A 20518-nucleotide genomic window follows, 5' to 3' on the forward strand; every position below is an offset into this window, starting at 1 on the left:
AGCGGGAGGCGGCTACGATTCAGCCGGTGCACCGGCTGAGCTGGCCATCCCCCAGGGACGCCAGTCGGGGGCCGGCTCGCCTTTGGGCCCTGGTGGTGTCGGGGGTGCCGGGTGCGAGAGGGGGGCGCCTCGAGGGGAGGGCTGCAGCCCCGCCACGGGGGCCTCAAGGGCAGAGGCACCGCACGGTGCCACACAACCGACGCCGGTCCCCGCGCCCCCCGGCGTCCGCCCCGAGCGGCGGTAACGAGCGGCAACGCTCAGCGCTCTCGGCGCTAGATTAGTACTGCCTGGGCGGCGCGCACCACGCTCGGCCGCACCGCGCCCTCCCCGCCCCCTCCGCGCGGTTGTAGCTGCTCGCCCGGGCTGCCGCTAGCCCCGCCCCTCCTCCGGTTGGCCCCGCCCCTTGCCCCCTCCCTGCTCGCTCCTGCTCCTCCCCGTTTGCGCTCGCGCCGCTCTCGCGCTCCTTCCCCCCCCCCTCCCCTCCCCACCCCTATCCCCCCCCCGCTCCCTGTCAGTGCGGTGGCTGCGCCGGGAAACATGGCGTCGGAGGGGATGATTTTAACGAACCACGACCACCAAATCCGCGTCGGGGTCCTCACAGGTAACGGGCCGCGGCCGGCGCTGGGGGGAGGCGGGAGGCGGCGGGCGGCCGCCCGCGGGCCGGTGCGCGCCGTCAGGCCGCCCGGCGGGTTGCCCGGTGGCCGTCTCCTGTGGCGCCGCCGCTGCGCAGGGAATCACCGCTCCGCCGTGCGTGCGGGAGCCGAGGCCTCGGCCCGGGCCTGGGGACGGAGGCGTGAGGGCGGCGCTGCGGCCGCCGGCGCCGCGGCGGGGAGCGTGTGCGGGAGGCCGGGTGGCGTTAGGCGCTGCTGCCGCAGGCGGGCGAGCTGCTGGGCGCCGCACCCCGGGGGTCTGGCCCTAGAATAACCCGGCTGGAGGGGACGGTGGGCGGGCGTGGGCGTCTGCCCAAGGGGACGGGGGGTCGAGATGTGGCCCGGCTCCCTCCAGCCGCGGCGGAGCTGTGAGTGCGAAGGCGTTGGGGAAGGGAGCCTGCGGCCGGCGGGAGCCGGGCCCGCCTTCCCCGGGCGGCGGCGGGAGGCAGCCTGAGCCGCCTGCCCCGGGGGTGCCTGCGAGCATCCCCGCACGGCAGACAGGCACCTTTGGGATGGCTCCTTCCCCTCCCCCGCCCCGGCCTTTACTTTGGGAGCGAGGGGCGGGGGGGCACGCGCGTGTGCCTGTGTGCGGCGTGTTGGGAGGGGGGCAGGTGTGCCGCCGCTGCTCGCAGCCCACGGATGATGCTGCGCGTTGGTGAAGCCCTGGCACACGACACACGGTGGTCGCACAGGCTGGTTCCCAGGGTCGTAGCCGGTAGCTGTATTGCAGCCTTCGGGGTTTCTTCGGCCTTCGCGGGGGGGCCTTTGCGGTGGTTCCGGCGCGCCGTGGAGCCGGGCGCTCCGGTGGAAGCCCGGTACGCCCCGAAATGAAGCCCCGAGGGGTTCCCGTGTATAAGGGCGTGAATAGCCTTTCTGAGGAGGGCAGGCGCGAGAGATTCCGGTGAAAATTTTGCGCCTCGAGCTCAGTAGCTTTTACCGGGAGCCCGGGAAGACATGACTGTTCGTGGAAAGCAGCGTCGTGAGCTGGATGAGGAGTGGGAAGGGGTTCGGAGTGAAAGGGGATGCGTTCATCGGAGGGGAGGCCTGGAGTTAACTCGAAAGTTATTTGTTAGACCCAGCGATATTTACTCGAAAGCTCCCGTCTCAGGCCTCCCCTCGGAAACGGGTCGGTGCTGGTGGGAGGGCCTGGCGCTGAGCCCCGCCGGGTGCTGACCCCCCCACCGCGGGATGGGGATGGGGGCTGGATGGTCCAGCCCTTCCTGAGAAGCATTCGGCTGCGAGGTGGTTTTGACGGTAAACGGCTAGGAAAGCACGGTGTAATAGAAGTGAAAATCCTTAGTGTTGCTTTCAGATTTCAGGAGGTCATACCCCTCATAAGGACAGGGCAGGTTTGAGCAGGTGCAAAAGTCAGATTGGGGCAGTTTGTACCCTTTGTTCTTGAGAGCTGAGATATGCATGCAATTACATATTACTCTAAAAATTACAGTGACAAGGAGGTGTCTGCTAACAGAATGCTCTTTGCATATTTTGTACAACTTCATGCTGTGTAACTTGGATTATTATTTTCTGTTCTTCAGTGCATTGTAACAATTTTCACCTGTAAATGTTCACAGAACACGATACCAGATACATATGGTGCTCCAGTCATTTAAGCAATGATTGAGTTCCACAGTAGATTCAGATAATCTTTCAGAATACATATGTTTTTATTTTGTACTATAAATCCTGTTTGAGCACTACTGAACATTTTTAACTTCATATCCTAATTTGCAATTCCATTAAGAAGAGCACGTGGCCTGATTTTAATTTTTTGTTTTTAAGGTAAAAAACAATGCTGAAGCTAACACAACAGTTTTAACCCTTTTCTCCTTAATGCCATTGTTTTGAATTGCAGGCTGAAAAACTTTGCAAAGAATTATTTTTGCATTTTGAAAGGGAACACCTTCGTGTCTAAGTTTTCCCAGCCCCCTTTTTGTATATGTTTGTAGACATGTAATAAAATTTTATATAAATGTGTTACTTTAAACTCATATATTTGCCCAAATTTAATTATTTTCCATTCTGGCATTTCCTTTAACCCCTGAAAGATAGTATTTGTACTTTGGAGGGTTTTGACCCCCTAGTTGTTTCTGCTGTTTCAGCTGTGGAAGGACAGCAAATTTAAAAAATCACTCTTCTGAATTTTTGTCATGGAAACTGCTCCTTGGCTAGTGTAGGAAGGGATAAGTGTAGGAATGGAAAGGTTAGATGTAAGCACTATTTTTTGGTTTAATAATTTAGAATAGTTCAGTGATCAGAAATAAGATAATTAACATAATGTGACTTCTTTATCTTTTCTAATTAAGATCATAGCATATGTTTGTTTTATTAGCAGTATGTACTTCTGGGCTTATCAGCACAGGTGTATATATTTATGTTCCTATTAGAAAGAAGTGTTATTGCACCTTATGGTGGTATTCAGGTGGAATTTAAATTTACTTAGGACTAACTCCTTTGAATTAATTTGTAATGAAGTTGTATGCTTATTTTTAAATGAGAATGTAAAAAAAAATTATATGTTGTTAGTCTTGCCTGTTGTCAAGATTGATGCACGTGACTCTAGAGTATATTAATACAGAGTGAATAATGTTTGTTGTGTACCTTAGTTTCATTGCATTCAGTTCTGAGTAAGTTATTGTATTTAGTTTTGCTTGGTAGACCTTTGTATTTGTGCATGTATTGCTAGTTTCCTATCTAGAAACAAATGTATGTTTCTTCATTTGTGACAAATTAAGAATAGGTACAATGGATTAATGGATTAGAGAAATAGAAGGTTTGCTGATTGTTTAACTTACTGTGTTCAAATGCAGAATGCAGCACCTTGGGTTTGGTTGGGTGTTTTTTTTTTTGTTGTTGTTGTTTTTTTTTTTTTTTTTTTAAATTGTTAACTTCTCTTATATCCAACCTGTCAAGGTCTTTTAGTTAAGACTCAATGAGAAGAATGAAGTTCATAATTAGGACATTTTCTTAACATGAAAAAACTATCTTCCTGAAATCCGGAAAAGTACTCTAGTTTGCTGACTTGCAGATATCATTCCTGTTCATTTTTGAGTCTATAGAGAAATTTGTACAGTTAAGCTTATTTACTGAAACAAGATGAAATATAAACAATGACAGATTACAAAACTATGAAGCTTGTTGTAAACTAGAGGGTTGTGTCTTATGCAAATAGGAAGTCTCACTAGTTTATGGGTAGAAAATTGAGTTCTAATCTTTGTGCATTATCATTTAAAGACATCTTGGAACATGCGAAAAGAAAGCAACCATGGAAGTGTCTTATTCAGCCCCGGTGTTTAATGAAGTGTTCAGATTAAAGATACTGCTCACTTAAGTTCCAAACCTAGGCTTTCCCCTGTTCCTCCATTGATATGTAGTGCGGGCACATGAAAACTAATAACAGACCTTCAGTGTTATGTTGTCATGAGGTTACCATTCTGGTAAAATAAATTTTAAAAGGACCTTGGTGCTAACTGTCAGATTGGGAGATTTTTGTGATGAAGACTGAGATAGCAGAGTTGGGCAACGATGGCCAAAGCTTTGTCATTTAAGTGATCGGGATACCTTCTTTTGGAAAAGAAACACATACAGAGAAACAAGAAATGTAGGTAGATAAACAAGTGAAAAAGAGGAAAAATGTCTGCATTTATGGTAAAGATTGGGCTGCCTACCTGCTCTGTCTGCAGTGTTGTGCACCAGTGCTTCCTTAGTGAAATACAAATCTTGATATGGAATTGTTCTAGTTGCCCCTTGCAAGCCTTTCATGTTTGAGATACCTCTAACAGAATGGTTGTTAATCAGTTACTATTGGTGTCAGGGTATTGAACCTGGTTTAGTAAGTACAGAGTTTTGTAATGCTGAAGTTGGCTGGGAAAGGGAAGAAAATGTGTGCTGTGCCCAGAGTTGAATCAATATTAGGCCATCCTTCACTGATGGTGACATAGGTAAAAGTTACGTAACCTGTGACCTTTGGGTGAGGGACTAAGCAGACCCTTGACTGGAACTGTCCAGAGAGATCTAAATGATGCTGCCATCTCCACTAGACTGATGGAAAAAAGACTCTGGTTCTCTCTGGTTGCTCTTTTGTTTTGTCTTTTTTTTTCCTTTGCATCCTCATTTTCTTCTTACTTACCTCTCTTCTAGTTTTCTGTCCAGTAAGCATCTAGTGTGGCTGGTTAAAACTTGATATTTTGTTACCTGTTTGTTTTCAGAATATTCCTGATTAAAAACATTGTCAAATTAGGGATTGGCTAATAGAGCTTCATTCAGTGTTTGTCTTCTCTTGAGACAGATCTGTGAGAAAGAGTCATCACCAGTCACAAACAGCATTTTCTGGTTTTGCTTCTCTTTTATTTGATTTTTTTTTTTTTTTAAACAAAGAAGAAACAATACAATCTCAGACTTTCTTTTTCAGGATAGTTTTACCCTAGTTAGTATTACTTTAAAAGTGGTGATACAGCTTTTCACCTTTATGAAACATTTTTACAATTAAAGGGAATAGGGGGTTTTGGCAAAATGCGGCTCTTCACTGATGTTTTCTTCTTTAGGTATGTTATTCTTCCTTCCTTTCTCTATGTGAAGATTAAAACACTTGAATGATAGTTGTTGCCATGGGTCTATGCAATAAAGTGGACAAAGATTTCGGAATGTAAAACCTCAGATGTTGTTTAGCCTCTTAACACTGTAATCTTTCACACTACAGTAGTGTCTTTAAGTGTCTGAGACTGTTTAGTTAGTTGAAGTATCACAGCATGTACACATTGTGTCTGAATGTCTCACTTTGAAACAAGTGGTGCTCTCAGCTAGTGAGGGAGGGCATTGTTTACTTGAGAACATCATCCAAACAAAGAGATTACCTGGGCAGATCTGAAGTTCACTGATGCAAAAGTTTTGTAAAACACTGTCTTTGAGAAACGTGAGGAACAAAATACTTAGCGTGTCATTATTTGTTGGTCAGACAGTTTTAGAAATATATATGCTGTTGGTTTTCAAGCTAAAACTTTGTATGCCTCTCTCCTACTTTGAGAGATACCTTCTCATGACTTTACTCTAAGACTCTTCATTAATAGTATGCAAGTTGCAAGATCTTTTCTCAGCGGTGATGCAAGTCATGTTTTGGACATGTATTGGAAGTTATGGTAAAGTTTCTTATAGAAGTATATGTGGGAGGGTAGGGACTGACATTAAGTTTGCTAGAACTTATTGTCAAATTGCTCTGATTGTGTAAATTGAAGTTGGTTAGCCTTTTGCTTGTGATCTATCTTTCTCTCAAAAACTACGTCTTATTGGGCACTAATCTTCAAAACATAGATATGAGTCAGTAGCTTTTCCTAGGAGCTCTTCCAGAAGCTTAGTTAAGTGAATGAATTCTAGAAGTAGAGAAGTGCTGTACTTCACTTAGGAGTAAAACATTCTAGACTCTGAGCAACATTGATTTTCCTCTTTCCCAGCTGTAGGGCTGTCATAATGTTAAGTTTATCCCTAGAAACCAGATAGCCCTCTTTGCAGCCATAAGTCTTCACAGAAGCATTTCTTTCTGATTTTTGATATAGAATCATAGAATAGTTAGGGTTGGAGGGGACCTTTAAAGGTCATCTAGTCCAACCCCCGTGCAAGGAGCAGGGACATCTCCAACCAGATCAGGTTGCTCAGAAGCCCCATCCAACATGACCTTGGATGTTTCCAGGGATGGGGCATCCACCACCTCTCTGGGCAATCTGTGACAGTGTTCCACCACCCTCATCATAAACAAAAATTTCCTAATGTCCAGTTTGAATCTGCTTCCTTCTATTTTAAAACCATTACCCCTCATCCTATCACAACAGGCCCTCCTGTCTTTCTTGTAGGCCCCCTTTAGGTATTGGAAGGCCACTATAAGGTCTCCCCAGAGCCTTCTCTTCTCCAGGCCCAACAGCCCCAGCTCTCTCAGCCTGTCCTCATAGGGAAGGTGCTCCAGCCCTCTGATCATCTTTCTGGCCCTCCTCTGGACTTGCTTCATCAGGTCCACATTCTTCTTATGTTGGAGGTTCCAGAGCTGGATGCAGTACTCCAGGTGAGGTCTCACCAGAGCAGAGTAGAGGGGCAGAATCACCTCCCTTGACCTGCTGGCCACGCTTCTTTTGATGCAGCCCAGGATGTGGGGATATGGCTATGATGATAAGGTTTTATGTCTAGTGAGTGTGATCTGTACAAATGTCCAATTTTCTTTTTATAATTTAACAGTGCTGAATAGGAACTTTACCTTTTACAGTTAGAAGAAGAAAGTCCTGGATTTTTTTTTTTTTAATGTGCAGTGTGGAACAAAAATTGGTAACTGGAATCTCACTGATAAAGCAGACTCTTTTATGTACGTTTTAATTTGCTTGCTGTGGTACTTTTTCTTTTGAAATGAAAGAAGTGGAAATACTGAAGTTAAAAGCATGTAAAGCAAGAGATTATTTCCCAACTATACATGGATATTTTAATACGTACGTACTTATGTAAGAAATGGCCATTAATTTGGAGGTTTATGTGTTCTTATAGAACAGAGGCAAGAACTCTTGTCTAATCAGTGTTTTTTGATTTGGAGTTTACTTACCCAAATACAGTTGAAAGACTTCCATCTTCACCCATGCTCCATGTCTGTAGTTCATATTTAGCAGTACAGAACTTATCCGTTACATTATGCTTTCATTTACTTTTCTAGGTTTATATTTGTCCCCTTTTCCAGTACTGCAGGAAAACTTTCTGTGCTATTTATCTTAAAAATTGGTGATTATGGATTTAGTGAGAATTAACTTAATGCTGGGATAACCTTTAGTCGGATTTCTGGCTTTGTTAGCAGGACAATAACAGAATATATAATCATTAGTCCATGCTTTGGAAAGTCTAGCATATAAAAGCCTGATAAGCACAGAATTTCTCACCTTTAATGTTGATTGATTTCACTCATAGCTTTTCTGGAAATGTATGTCTTGAAATTTTTAACATTTTAAAAGCAAAGAAGTTTGCTGTGCAGTGCCTTTGTGAAGTGAAAGTTAAGATTTTCACTTTGCTTTTTCAGTTGTTCAAGCTAAAAATGTTTATTTTTAATATGTGGGGAAATTTTTTTTTTTTATTATTCTGATGGTTGAAATGGTTTTACTGACAGGGTTTTGAAATTTGGTTTTGGAGATAAGCAGGTATAGTTCATGTTGTCTGCAATTTGTGAGATTGATATTATGTAAAAGGAGGACATGATAACTGGAAGTGAGCTCTTTTTAGAATGTTTATAAGGTCTTGAAGTGCAGATTAAATAAAAGAAATAATTTACATTCTGTTCCTATGTGTAGTGGTAGTATGGAACTCTTTACATCTTTTATTGAAATGGTCTTATATTAGTAGTCTTGTGTATGACAGATTTTTTTTCTTGAAAGTCTAGCAGAATGACTGGAAAAGCTGTTCTTGGAGAATAGGAGGGTAATAAACAACCAAATGGGAAATGAACAGGTAGCAGCCTTTTTTTTTATGTGGGATGTTTTTTAATAAAAAAATAGCATAACCTTTTAGTGGTTTGGTTTGGTTTTGTTGTTTTTGTTTTTTTTTTTTTTTTTTTTTAAATCACAAAACAATTGAGAAAAATAAGTTGAAGTTTATAAGGAACAGTAATTGCATAAAAAAGTGCTTGGGAAAATAGGCTTAATTAGACAGTTATCTTAGAAAAGCTCATTTGCAAGTAAGAGATTTGTATGTGATTTTTGTTCACTTGTTTTGTTTTCATACTAATTTACTGAGGCCTACTTTGTGCCTAACTTACTTGTCAAGTGGAAAAAAATTAGTATAAACCCTCATGAATAATCTTCTTCTATGTAGATTTTGCAAAATCCTGCAAGACAGGGCTCTATCCTACTGTTACAAGGTGTGTGAATAATATTAACCGCATTTTGTAAGGGATAAAATGCATTGTCTGTCCCTCTGGCCATGAGATAAATAGCCAAACTTCCACTGGCTGACTTCAGTGATTTAGTGAATAGCTATGTATTACAGAATCTGGTTTTAGGCAGTGAAGTGTTTTTCGTTTCATACTAAGACTTGAGAGAACTGACTCAGTGTTAATTTAGTTCTGTATGCAAGTAAGTTACCTAGAGTAATCTTTAATAGTTTTAATGTGGCACTTCATTATGTGTTCAAATACAAACTGTATTAGTCGACCAATAAAGTAATAAATATTGCATAGGTATTTAGGACTGCAACTATAGAAATGTTTCTCAGATACACTTTTTTTCTAATTAAATTATATCACTTATTATGTAGTAGAGTGAAGAACCAGAATGCATGCGGGCTTTGAACTGCAATATATTTTGGGCTTTTGAGTACTTACTGTGTGGTTATGAAATTCTTAGTTTTCTTCATTATACTGTATATTGTAGGGAATTTAAAATCTATGTGGAATATTTTTGATTTGAAGAATCTTTTTTTGTATTTATTTTGTTGGTTTTGCTCTATATCATGTGTGACTTTTGAGACCTAAAAGCGGGAAGCAGAAACCTAAGTGTATGGTGTGGTTTTGTTTGTTTGTTTTTTTGCTAGTGTTTTGACTTTGAACTTTCGTTGGGGGATTTGTTGGCTTTTGTTTTGGTGTTTTTGGTTTGTTTTCAAATGTATGTTGTGGAGGATTTAAATTCATACTGAAGTCTAGGAAGTGAGCCGTTATTCAGAATAATTTTATGGGAAGCTGTATGGATGAGGAACAATATGCATTCTTCAGGAATTAAAATGAATTGCAATGAATTATCCTGCAGATCTGACTCAGAAGGCAAAGGTTCCTAGGATCTCTGAAAATGACAGAATAGGCAGAGATTTCCATTAATAAAAATAACATCCCCTTTTCTCTTAGCAAGCTGCTTTTAATGCCCTGGGATCGGCCGTTTAGGGAGGGGCTGATAAGCAAGGCCTGAGATGAAGTCTGTAAAGCCTTCATCCAGTAATTCTTCAAGAGATACTGCATGTGGCAAATGAGTAGACTTCTACTCTATTTTTTTTTTTTTACTCCTTCCTGAAACAATTCTCATGGGATTATGAAGACAGACCAGACTGTAAAAGAGAAGACATTAATGTTGGTCAGGTATGTACCCTTTTACTTAGGTACTTGCAAATCTTGTCTTCAGAAAGTTGGCGTGGCAGTGTATGTTTCTGGAAGAAGAAAATTTCTAGGAATTCAAACAGATATTAGATAGTTTTCCATTGACATGGTTCTTTTGTATGCCATAGAGTAGTGGCATAGCAGTGTAGACAGTGAGAAGCCAAAGGCTTACTATGTACTCCCTGTCAGAATCTTCGTCTCGGAATATAATGAGAAAGTGGCAAGATGCCTAAAAATAGGTGCATATCTGGTGAGAAAAATGCCTGGTGTTTCCAGAAAAAGCAGAAGAAACAACGATTAAAGGGAATAGCTACTTCTCATTTCCTCTTTTTTTTTTTTTTTTTTAGCTTAATTTTCCTTTTTAGTTGCCTGAATATTCAAGGGGAGACATTAAATAAGCCTATAGCGAATCAAGGACCCTCAATCAGCTTCCTTGGAAAAATAACCTATGAATCAAGCATACTGAGGAAAAATGTTGTGAAACATCTTTAAAAGATAGTGCAGGGACAAAGTGTTTCTGTAGATAATACTCAGAAAACTTCAGAGATGCAGGGGAAAAGTAATAGCAGATGCTTGTATGTGTAGAACTCCTTCCGATTAAAACTTTGGCATTACTGTTATGCTCTGATTTAATACTTTAAGAAAGTTTTGAGAATACTTTGGAACAAATGGTATATAAAGTAGAGTTTTTGGGGAAGGTTTTTGTAATCTCCAGTTTTTTCTCTTACTATCATGACGATGTTCTGAAAGAATTCCTTCTCCGGTAGTCACTGTAATAATGTTCCTTTGTCTTGATAGATATATATAGTAGATCTGTGAAGTATAACTCCCTATCTACTAGCTTTAGCTAAATCTAAATGAAAGTACTTCTAATTATTGTAAAATATACTTGATGGTAGGATTTTTTTAATGATCAATTTAATCAAAGAGACTGAAAATTTCAGGGAGGAGAGGGGGAGGATGGGGAGGAATTTCCTTCCCTCCCAACCTCGCATTGCAAGGGATTCCAGACCATTCTGGACATGCAGACATTTGTAGTGGCATTTATTTAGCAAATGAAGAAAAGAAGAAAGTAAGATGTATGTAGAAAAAAGAACAGGAGACTTAAAAGGGTGTTGAGATTTTTTAGAGTAAATGTGACTACAGGGTAGTGCTATATGGCATAATTCTTTGGACAGAAGGCAAGGCCCAGAGCTTCAAGAAGTTGGGAATGGTCGTGTTAGTAAGATATATATGGATCAAGTTGGGTATATTTAAACTGCTCCAGAATCTAATGCTATTCTGACATCTGTTTTTTAGGAACACAGTTTGTTCCACATTAGGGAGGTAAGCTGTAAAACCTTAAGGTCTGATCTTGCCAGTTAAATTCCAGTGGGGTAAGAATTAAAAGCATTACTTAGTGTCTCCAGTGTGCAGGAACTTCTTAGCTGAGTTTAGACCCAGGCTTTTTTTTTTTTTTTTTTTTTTTAAGCATTGAAGATCAAAATGGAAACTCTAAAGTTCATGTTAAAAGCAAATGCTGAAGAATTTCCTGTGATCTTTAGGCTTCAAGGATGCTCACCTGCCTGTTCCTATTTCTTTATTCCAAAGGGTATAGCTCTAGTTTATGCACAATGGTTTCAGTACATGACTTTTGTCTTTGGCTTGGCAGTTGATCAAAGAATTAGTGAAAATACTAGTTGTCATTTCACCATTGTTTTGTCAGAAAAGGGTTCAAGTAGACTTTTTTGAGTGCTTTGATGAACAGAACATCTTTCCGGAAAAGGCATCTGAGGTAAATTTCTGTATAGCATTAAACTGGGACATCATGGATTATCCTTAATATTAGAAAAATCTCTTAATTCCTTGATAGCTTGTCTTATATTTGGTTATTGTTATGTATAAGATGCTGTGAAGACTCATCAAATCCAAAGAAAGATTTTTAGATGTGAAAGAGTAATAATTTTCAGTATTTTTTACCAGAATAGTAGCAGCTTCTGGTACCCTCCCTAATAATTTTAGCAAGTCTTCATGTTTAGATTATTCCTGGTATCCTTCTTCTGCACTGAACAAGCACATGCTAAAAATGTTCTACCTGTACTTCAGCCTCTAGAAAGTAAATTCAGCTCTGCATATGAGAGAGAGATGCAGACAAAAAACACTTAAAAATGAATGGTTGAGATCTCATTAGCATCTAGAAAGTATCTAACAATTAGGGCACATTCAAGAGTTTCCTCTATGTTTAAGATATTGTGAAAACATCAGCCTGGAGCCATTTGGGACAATAGCGAAATATAATTCATTCAAAGCATAAATTTAAACTTAACCCCCTAGATGCTGCCATTCCAACTAGCAACCATTGCAGGAAAAAAACAGGCAGATGCAGAAATTTTTTATATTTGGATAATTAGGTGCTCTCTCAAATCCGCAACTATAAGTAGACAATTAAAAAAAAAAAAATCTTTGCTTTCGTGCTATACCTACACAAGTCTTTTGACTGTAATTCAGTAAGCTAGCTTACCTTTTGTGATTTCATTCAATTTAAGTAAAGTCTATGTTAGCAAGTAGTGCAGCCTCAGAGAAGCAGATTTGTAGAGCAAACCACTTAGTACTGGGAGCTTCACATCCACACTGTTCAGTGTTTTGCTTCACACTAGCTCAAAACGCATGGAATGAAGTCCAAGTAATGATTGGGGTGCATTAGGTGCACTCTTGGAGCCCATCTTGTTTAGTTTTGTCCAAAATGAATTCAGCATTCATGCTTTGATCCCACAATGGATGCAGCATTCGTGCTTTGATCCTTCTCTGCCGAGTGAACTGAAGTATGGTGATTGGAGACTGTCAGGAGACAGCTTGAATGCCACACTCTTGAACCAAACAGAAGCACTAATATAGATGCAGTATTTCCTTTTTTTTTGCCTCCACAAGATTGTTTGCCTCCTACAATTCTTGTGTGTGCCAGAGAAGTCTTCCAGTGGGTAGGGCTGAGGAGACTTTCCTGATGGTGGATAAGTGTCTGGAAAGATACCAGTTCTTGGACTATTCCTGTGCATTTTGTGAGGGCGATGTGGGTGAGGGTGTATACTTTGAATCTTTGCATACTCTGGGAAAAGTACCTAAAGAGATGTGAGAAATGCCTTTTGTTAACTAGCTTTGAAATTACTTTTAAGCTAGCCTAAAGTAAAATTCAGTAGTAAGTAAAAAAGTATTTCAAATGTCCAAAATAAGCCACACAACTAGAAATTTTTATAAAAGCTACAGATAAAAAAGTGACAGAAAAAGCATGTTTACACTAATACTTAGTTTGAGCAGGTGCTCCCTGTACCTAGCTGACTTGTCTGTTAGGAAAATACATGCAACACTTTGTCAGGGATTTTATCTTCCTGCATTCACTACATCTCAAGGTGTGTTATTCAGAGATAATTTTCTTCTGATGTTCCATACAGGCTGCTATAACTGGTCACCACTTTAAAGCCCAACAGGACTCTGTCCAGGTTTAATCTTTTGCCTCATGGAATTTTGGGCATGGTTCTATTATCACTGCTGTGCTGTGCTCGCATAACCTGTTGTGTGGCTGTGCAGGCAGGGAACCAAAACACCTGAAACTTAACCTGCCAGAAAAAGGGGATCCTTTCCAGCTGAATCAGGTGTGTGATCTGGTTCAGCACTGAGCTCTGCAGACTCCTGCTTCAGTAGGTGAACGGTGAGCAAGGCTGGCAATTTTCTACCCCTACTGTCAAGGTGGTGTTCTTTAGTACTCTTCTATCCTGCCATTTTTCACTCTGAAAAACAAATTTAATTCGCTAACCTAATGGAAAGCTATCTTACTTTTGAGAGATTAGTTTTATGCAGCCTGAACAAACTGAATCAACTCGGCAAGGGTCCTCAGTAGTGCCAATGTGAGGGAGAGGTTGGATTGCACAGGTGGGAGATGGGACTTTTGCTTTCTGATTACAGCTCAAACGGATGTAATTACGTGTTGGTTTTGTGTAGTTCTCTTGCATTAATTCATAGTCTTGACACTCCTTATCTAACAAAGTGTTGTCTCCTTGCTTGCAAGTGTTGCTTTGTCAGGCCAGGTATCCTCTTAGTGATGTTTGCTAGCTTGTCCTGATTGACAAGCAAAGACGCTGCCTCTACTGAATAAGAAGCAGGAAGAAAGGGAAGGATTTGCCTCTTAAAGGAGATTATTTTGAGGAAGGGGTAAGTCAAGATATATTTTCCCATTTTCTGTGTAAATTGATTCATGTGAGTAGTAGTTAGCTGAGTATGAAAGCTGTGCCAGGCATTTGTGCTTAATGAAGAGCTGAACATTTGGTAACTTGCGTATGTTACCATAGGTAACTAGAAAAGCTGCACGTTAGACTTCAGCAGTGTTAAATTTGGGAAAAAGTGAACACTATGTTACGCATTTACAGACAAGTAGGTTCTGTTTTTATTAATCTGTTAATTTTTAGTAGTCAAAACTTCTAACATTTAGTTTTTGTAACTTATTATCTTGACTGTAGTATGCCTGACAGAACTAATTCAAAGACTGCATACATATTATTTATATATATACACACATATAAACATTTCTTATATATGAAATAGTAATTAAATAAATATATATATGAGATTAATTACCTATTTCTACCAGATCTAATTTGCCTTCTGCTTGAGGGATGTCTTTGGCACCATTCAATCTGTTGTCTGTCTTACACTCAGTATAGTTTTTCTAAGCATATCTTTAACAGTCAAATTAGCTAACATGCTAACTTTGAGGGTGCTGATCTGTTGTATGCTAAATGGCAATTGAGATGCTATTGACTTGTTTTTCTTTTGTTGGACATCTGCCTATATATCAACTGTTTAAAACATTGGCATGTAAGATCATTTTCTAATTTTACTTTTGTCCTTCATACCTTCTTCTTGCTGACCTGAACAGAATCATTACCTTTCTCTTGAGTGGGCTTTTATCCATGTGATGAAACTAACTGGAACGGCCAGTCACAGGTATCAGCTAATTGAGGAAGTCAGGCTTAGGTATTCTTGGTGTTTTCATAAAAAGCGTGAGGGATTGGGATGATGGAGGAGGACAGATAGTTTAGTTGTAATGGTGGCCAGTAGGCTATTTGCATTTATTTAAGGCCTTATTTCACTGCAAATCAGAAGCCTGCTGGTCCATGCATTTGTCCAATATTGTATATTTCCGTGGTCTCCATGGCTACTAATTATGCATTGACCAAGATTTTGGCATCCAAATGCAGTGCGTGGAGATAAAGGTAGCTAGCTAAATTGAGTTTTGTAAGTTGCAATGTTAGTAGCATGTTCAGTATTAAGACACATCTCCAGTGGAAGTGTGTTTTTAAAATAGCAGAAAATACTGAAATGCTGTAGTAACTGAAAAAGCAATCCTGACGTTAAAAATCACTCCTTCTAGAAAAAAAAAAAGTTAAATATTAATAATAAAAAGAGAATTTTATGGAAAGTGGGAGAAAAAGAAAGAATAGAGAAGACTGATAGCCACGTTATATAAATCAAAACCATATCATAAAGTGTAGCTTCTAGGAAATAATGTAGAGACTGAGGTTATACAAATGAGGCGTAAAGGCTGTTAATGGAAAGCAGACTAGCTAAACGGGGAAAAAGATTTGTGTGCTTAGCCAATTATGCCTCTGTAGCTATCTTCAAGTGTCTCATTCACTAGAAAAGTTTAACACATCGCTTAATAAGGACAAAATTAGGCAAGTGTTTTTGTAAAAAGAGTAGAGAAATAAACCAAGTATACCAAATGCTTATAATCCCAGTAGTCTCTCCTTAAAAATCCCTCACTAAGCCTTATTCAAAGTTGACAAGTATTGAATCTTTTAGCAATTCTTTATGGTAAATTTATTTTTTACTCCATTTTATTAATGGTGAAATTAATCCCACCTAGAGAAGTAATTCTGTCCATGAGCTCTCATTTTTCCCAGCAAAATTGTTCATATACATGGTGAATGAAACGTGAAGTGATCCAGATTATAGTATTTTGCCAAGCTAGTTTTCAATTAATTTCTCTCTGTTTACTATGAGTAAATACTTGTGCTTGCACAGTAGAGATGGGAGCAAGTTGCTGCGAGTAGAAAGAAGGTGGGATTTTTTTCTTTCGGTAATAATGCGTGAGAAAAACTGATCTTTGGCCAAGGCATTAATGCACCATTTTCTTAGGGAATGTGCTGTTGTCAGGCCCTCAAAACTTGTATTATTACTGCAGTGCACTTTTATCAGACTTCAGTTGGAAAAATTAGAAATTACACTTTTAAAAGACTGAATGAATAAGATCACATCTAGTAGCCTTGTGCACTGCCCATTGTGTGCTGATTGCAATTTGAGAGTCAGTGACCTGAGGCTACTTACAGTGGCCCAAAGCTCAGTTGCCTTCCATTCATTTAATCATGCTTGCAGAAGCATATGCTGTTTGTTTGTGGGATATTTCTATTTTTCTTGGATACTAAATGATGGACTGCCTGTTTTTGAAGTGATTGTGCTACTTCTGGTGATGTCTGGTTGGTCTGTGGATCTGTTTATTTTAATTACTTTTCTTTATTAATCTGTATAGAACTACTGGGTATTTGGTGAGGTTTCAGAATTTAATTATTGCTCCTATTACAACTGATGTAAGAAAGAAAAGTTTTGAAAAAAGAAGGGCAGGGGAGAAAAGTACTCCCAAGGTTTTCAGCAGTTCCTATTTCCCTTCACCTCCTCCCCATTAAGCGAACTGCTTGAGCACACTACTTTCTTAATCCTTGCAAGAGAATAAAGCATTACAAAAACCCTTAGCTCTTCTTTAAAAACAATGGAAGATAAAGAATGAAGGCCAACAGATTCCTTTGTTACCGTCTTCCATGTCTGACTTTTTATCTTTGCATTTGGTTTAAATTGTGCTGGCTGAATACTGGAGATGGCTTTTCAGTGCTTTTTGCTATTTTTGTATTGAAAATGCTTTTCAGTTACTGTTATTTCTGTTCTTGTGTAAGTCTTGTTCTTTGTGAATCGACAAAGGCATACTTCCTTTGGGACTGACAGTAATATCTTCTGTTGCCTGTGACGTGACAAGTTATACTGAGGTCTGTCTTAGCAGTGTTTACTTTTTTAATTTTTCTTTTTCTCCCCCCCCGGCTATATGTGCCTTGCTACAGAATTTCATCAATTACATCACACATCTTATTCAGATTATTTTTAGTGTTAGGTGAAAAAGTCAACCTCTTGAATGCAACTAGAAGAGATTTTCCTTACAGAATTTCTACTAAATGTCAAGTGCTCATTTTTTGGAACTTTTTTGTTTGGAGCTGCTTTCAGTTGATGTCTCCTGGAATCTTAGGATTCCATTATCAGGTTATCAAGTCAATATTCATAACTACTTTTGTTTTCTCATCTCTTCTTTTTTTTTTTTCTTTTCTTCCTTTTTTTTTTTTTTAATCTGACAGATGACAAGACCTCTTCCACTTTGCCTCACATTCCTGAATGACTTCTTAGCCAACTCGATGACATACTTTTCTTTCTCCCACTCCATCTTTCCTTTCTTAGCATAGCTCTGAGAAGAATGTGTTTTCCATATGTAACTGCTTGTAAACGTTAGATTTTTTTTTATCACGGTGTTAATGCTGATTCTTCCAAGACTTGATTTTTTTTTTTCCTGAGTTTCTTTCATTTTGCAGGCAGTAAACTTTAAAGTAGTCTCTTGTCCAGGAGGATGTATCTGGAGTATGTACTACTTTATTGAAATACAAAGGAAGTTATTGAAAGAAATCACTGAAGGTGGTTGTGGTGGGTTGACCCTGTCCAGCAGCTAAGTCCCCACCCAGACACTTGCTCACTGCCCCCAGGCAGGGTGAGGGAGAGAATCAGAAAGGCAAAGGTGAGAAATCTCGTGGGTTGAGATAGAGACAGTTTAATAAGTGAAGCAAAGCTCTGTGTGCCTTACTGAGGTCAAGGTAGAGAATATCCACTGCTCTCCCCCTACACAGCCAGTCACTTCCTTGTAGCAAGTAGATTTTTTTTTTTAGGCTGGGCTCTGTGTTCTGCTGCATTTTTTATCTACCTGTCACACAGGTAGAAAAGTTTAGTTTGTCTTTGTATAGGGCCTCCTGCCAGACAAAAAGTGCCCATAAGAAATTCTACCGCTTGTTCCACTAATATATATCTGCCCCCTTTCTTTAGGGATACAGGCATTTTATAGATCAGTGCAAGGAAGCAATGTCCCACTGTATGGCTTTACCATAGATTCTGCTAAACAACCTGTAGGATGAGGAAGACTTACAAACATGTATTGTCTGTTTACATTGTTGGCTAATTGTTTTCCTACAATTGGTGAATAGCATTTTTACTTCTGCCATGTGTTAGCTTTTTATAGCTGTTTAGGAGCTTTGGGAGATTTGTCTAATTTTTTTTGTCCCTTCAAGGGAATCAGAAATGGAAATTCAACTTCCATACTTTCAAGGAGTTTCCTTCATTGAGGGGAAAAAAAAGTATACATTTTAACTGTCTTAATTCCATTTAAATCAACATAATACATGTGTAGTGTTCCTCTGGGCTGTTACACAGCTATTTAATGTCAATTACTGTGCACTGATGATGCATCTTAAGATACAGACTGGGTTTTTCACCATCTTATGTGAATGTAATTGAGGAAAACCATTTTCTTGGGTGCTTAGATGAGATCATTTGAGTAAGGACGTGGTTTAAAGGTGTATAAAGCTCACAGTACTGCATAGCTTGTCACTGTTCTGTGATTTATTCTATATTGAATGCAGTTTCAGATATTGGACTGTAACTGATAGCATTGCTTGCTGTGTAAATCTATATGAAGTTCTTTTTGCCAATGTACATGATTTTTTTTTATTTATACATCTTGCAGATTTCTTTTATGTAAGTACTTTGCAAATTCTCAGGTTGGATGGGGGTTTGAGCAACCTGGTCTAGTGGAAGGTATCCCTGCCCAGGGTGGCATGGTTGGAACTAGGTGGTCTTTAAGGTCCCTTCCAACTCAAACCATTCTGTGATTCTAAAAAGGAGGTCTTGAAACTTGTATGCCAGATAGGCTACATGCTAAAAAAACCCCACTTTTAAAAGTCTCTCAGGACAAGAACCAATACTAAACTGATACGTCAGGTTCTTGAATAAACTTGGGTTCTTAGATTAGCTTGAATTCACTCTCATAGTTAGCTTTGGCTACTCCAGCCTGACTTTTAAAATATGGCTTACTAGTAAAACACACCTGTTGGTTATTTAAGAATTGCTTATAGAACTATTATAATGTAATATGTAAGCTAGAGATCCCTAGAGGCTATAGTTAATTTGACTGTTAAACAAGATGTCATTTATTAAGTAATTATATAACAGTCCCTGCATCAAGGTCTTACAGATCATTTTTAAAAACAAAATTTTGCAGTTGAGAGATGCTTTTAGAACACACATAATAATTTTATTTCACTTATTTTCTATGTTGTCAGAAAGCGCGTGTTATTTTAGGTTTTTTCTGTGCTTGAATATTGTTTCTTACTAAGCCTTTTCACATTAAGTAACTAGGATCAGATGTCTTGAAAGCATTGTTCAGCTTTGTTCTTGGTCTCATTCTCTTTGGTTCTTTAGTTTTTTAACAGAATAGTATAGAATTTGTTAGCTGAATAGCTAAAATTCTGTAGAAATAGTTTGTCTGTTCTGTAGTAAACAAAGGTCTGTATTAATTCACCGGTCTGCTCAAATTAGCTAATTCGGAGAAGTACAATTCTGTATATTAGAGGTATATGATGTATATATTGGGTTTTTTTGTATACTTCACTCTAACACAGTAAAGAGGCTTGATTTTCGTCATAATCAGTATCACTAAAGTTTTACCTTTCTATATGAAGGCTAAAGCGCAGTCACTAAACTAAAGGACGTGCAGTAAAAATAGTATTCTAAGAGTAATAACTATAGATTTCTTTAACAATTAAGGTTTGCAAACCTCTTAATTTACTGAGGCACTGCTAATCCACTGGAAATTACATACATGGAGTGATATTTTGCCTTCCTCTTACATCTGAGGTTTTGCTTCTGACTGCACTCCTTCCTTGTATCAGGGAATAAGATTTTTGAGATGAGAAGTTGAAGATGCAAAGCACCATTAATAGTTTTAATTTAATGTGATATCGAAAGCATATAACAATTTCTAAAAGAATAAACAAATGCTTCGCAATTAATTTATCATATTGGTCAACCTATGTGAACATTACCTTTCTTACATGTTTTAGAAGTGGATTAAAGATTTCTTAATGTATTTTGGATGAAGGGAAAAAGTAGTACACGATCCAAAAGATGCAAGTTGCAAAAAAAAAAAAAATCCACTGTATAATATATAACGTGATGGTGGGTGTTGGGGCAGAGGAAGGTGCCAAGTCATTGTTTCAGACTTGTGAGATGGATTTACTAGAATTTGTGTGCTCCAGAAAGCAGAGAGTATTCTGTTGATCCAGTTCTGCAAATAATCAGTTGGGGATATTATGGCTGCTCCAGTGAATCTTGCATTAAAAGTAGAAGAAACTTGAAATATTCTTTTAAATGGAATGCATTGCCTTTTTTCTCTCTGTGGTGCAGTGCTATTAAGAGCTACATCTCTAGCCGTACACTTCGGAAATTAAAAAAGCTTCATGGCTGAAGAGGTGCCCAAATTCAAAGAAGTCTTGTACTTCTGAAGAGAGATATAAATAGTCAAACAAGTCTCTGTTACACTTCATAGGCTAGATCCAAAAAGAGTCGTAGATGTGGTGGTGCTTCAGTATCTTAAAATTCA

The 20518-nt window shown here is 39.4% G+C and overlaps 1 protein-coding gene across 17 annotated transcripts in view; it reads left to right on the forward strand.

Moving 5' to 3' along the window:
• Positions 1 to 460: 460 nt before the first annotated feature.
• Positions 461 to 20518, forward strand: part of GPHN (gephyrin) — a 313321-nt gene continuing 293263 nt past the window's right edge. For all 17 annotated transcript variants that reach the window (XM_086748177.1, XM_086748178.1, XM_086748161.1 and 14 more), the window contains exon 1: positions 461 to 601. In XM_086748177.1, coding sequence (XP_086604303.1) covers positions 538 to 601 — 64 coding nt within the window. In that variant the 5' untranslated portion in view covers positions 461 to 537. The remainder of the gene's footprint in view (positions 602 to 20518) is intronic.

Source organism: Chlamydotis macqueenii, chromosome 5, assembly GCF_036417535.1.
Source record: "Chlamydotis macqueenii isolate bChlMac1 chromosome 5, bChlMac1.mat, whole genome shotgun sequence".
Lineage (NCBI taxonomy): Eukaryota > Metazoa > Chordata > Aves > Otidiformes > Otididae > Chlamydotis > Chlamydotis macqueenii.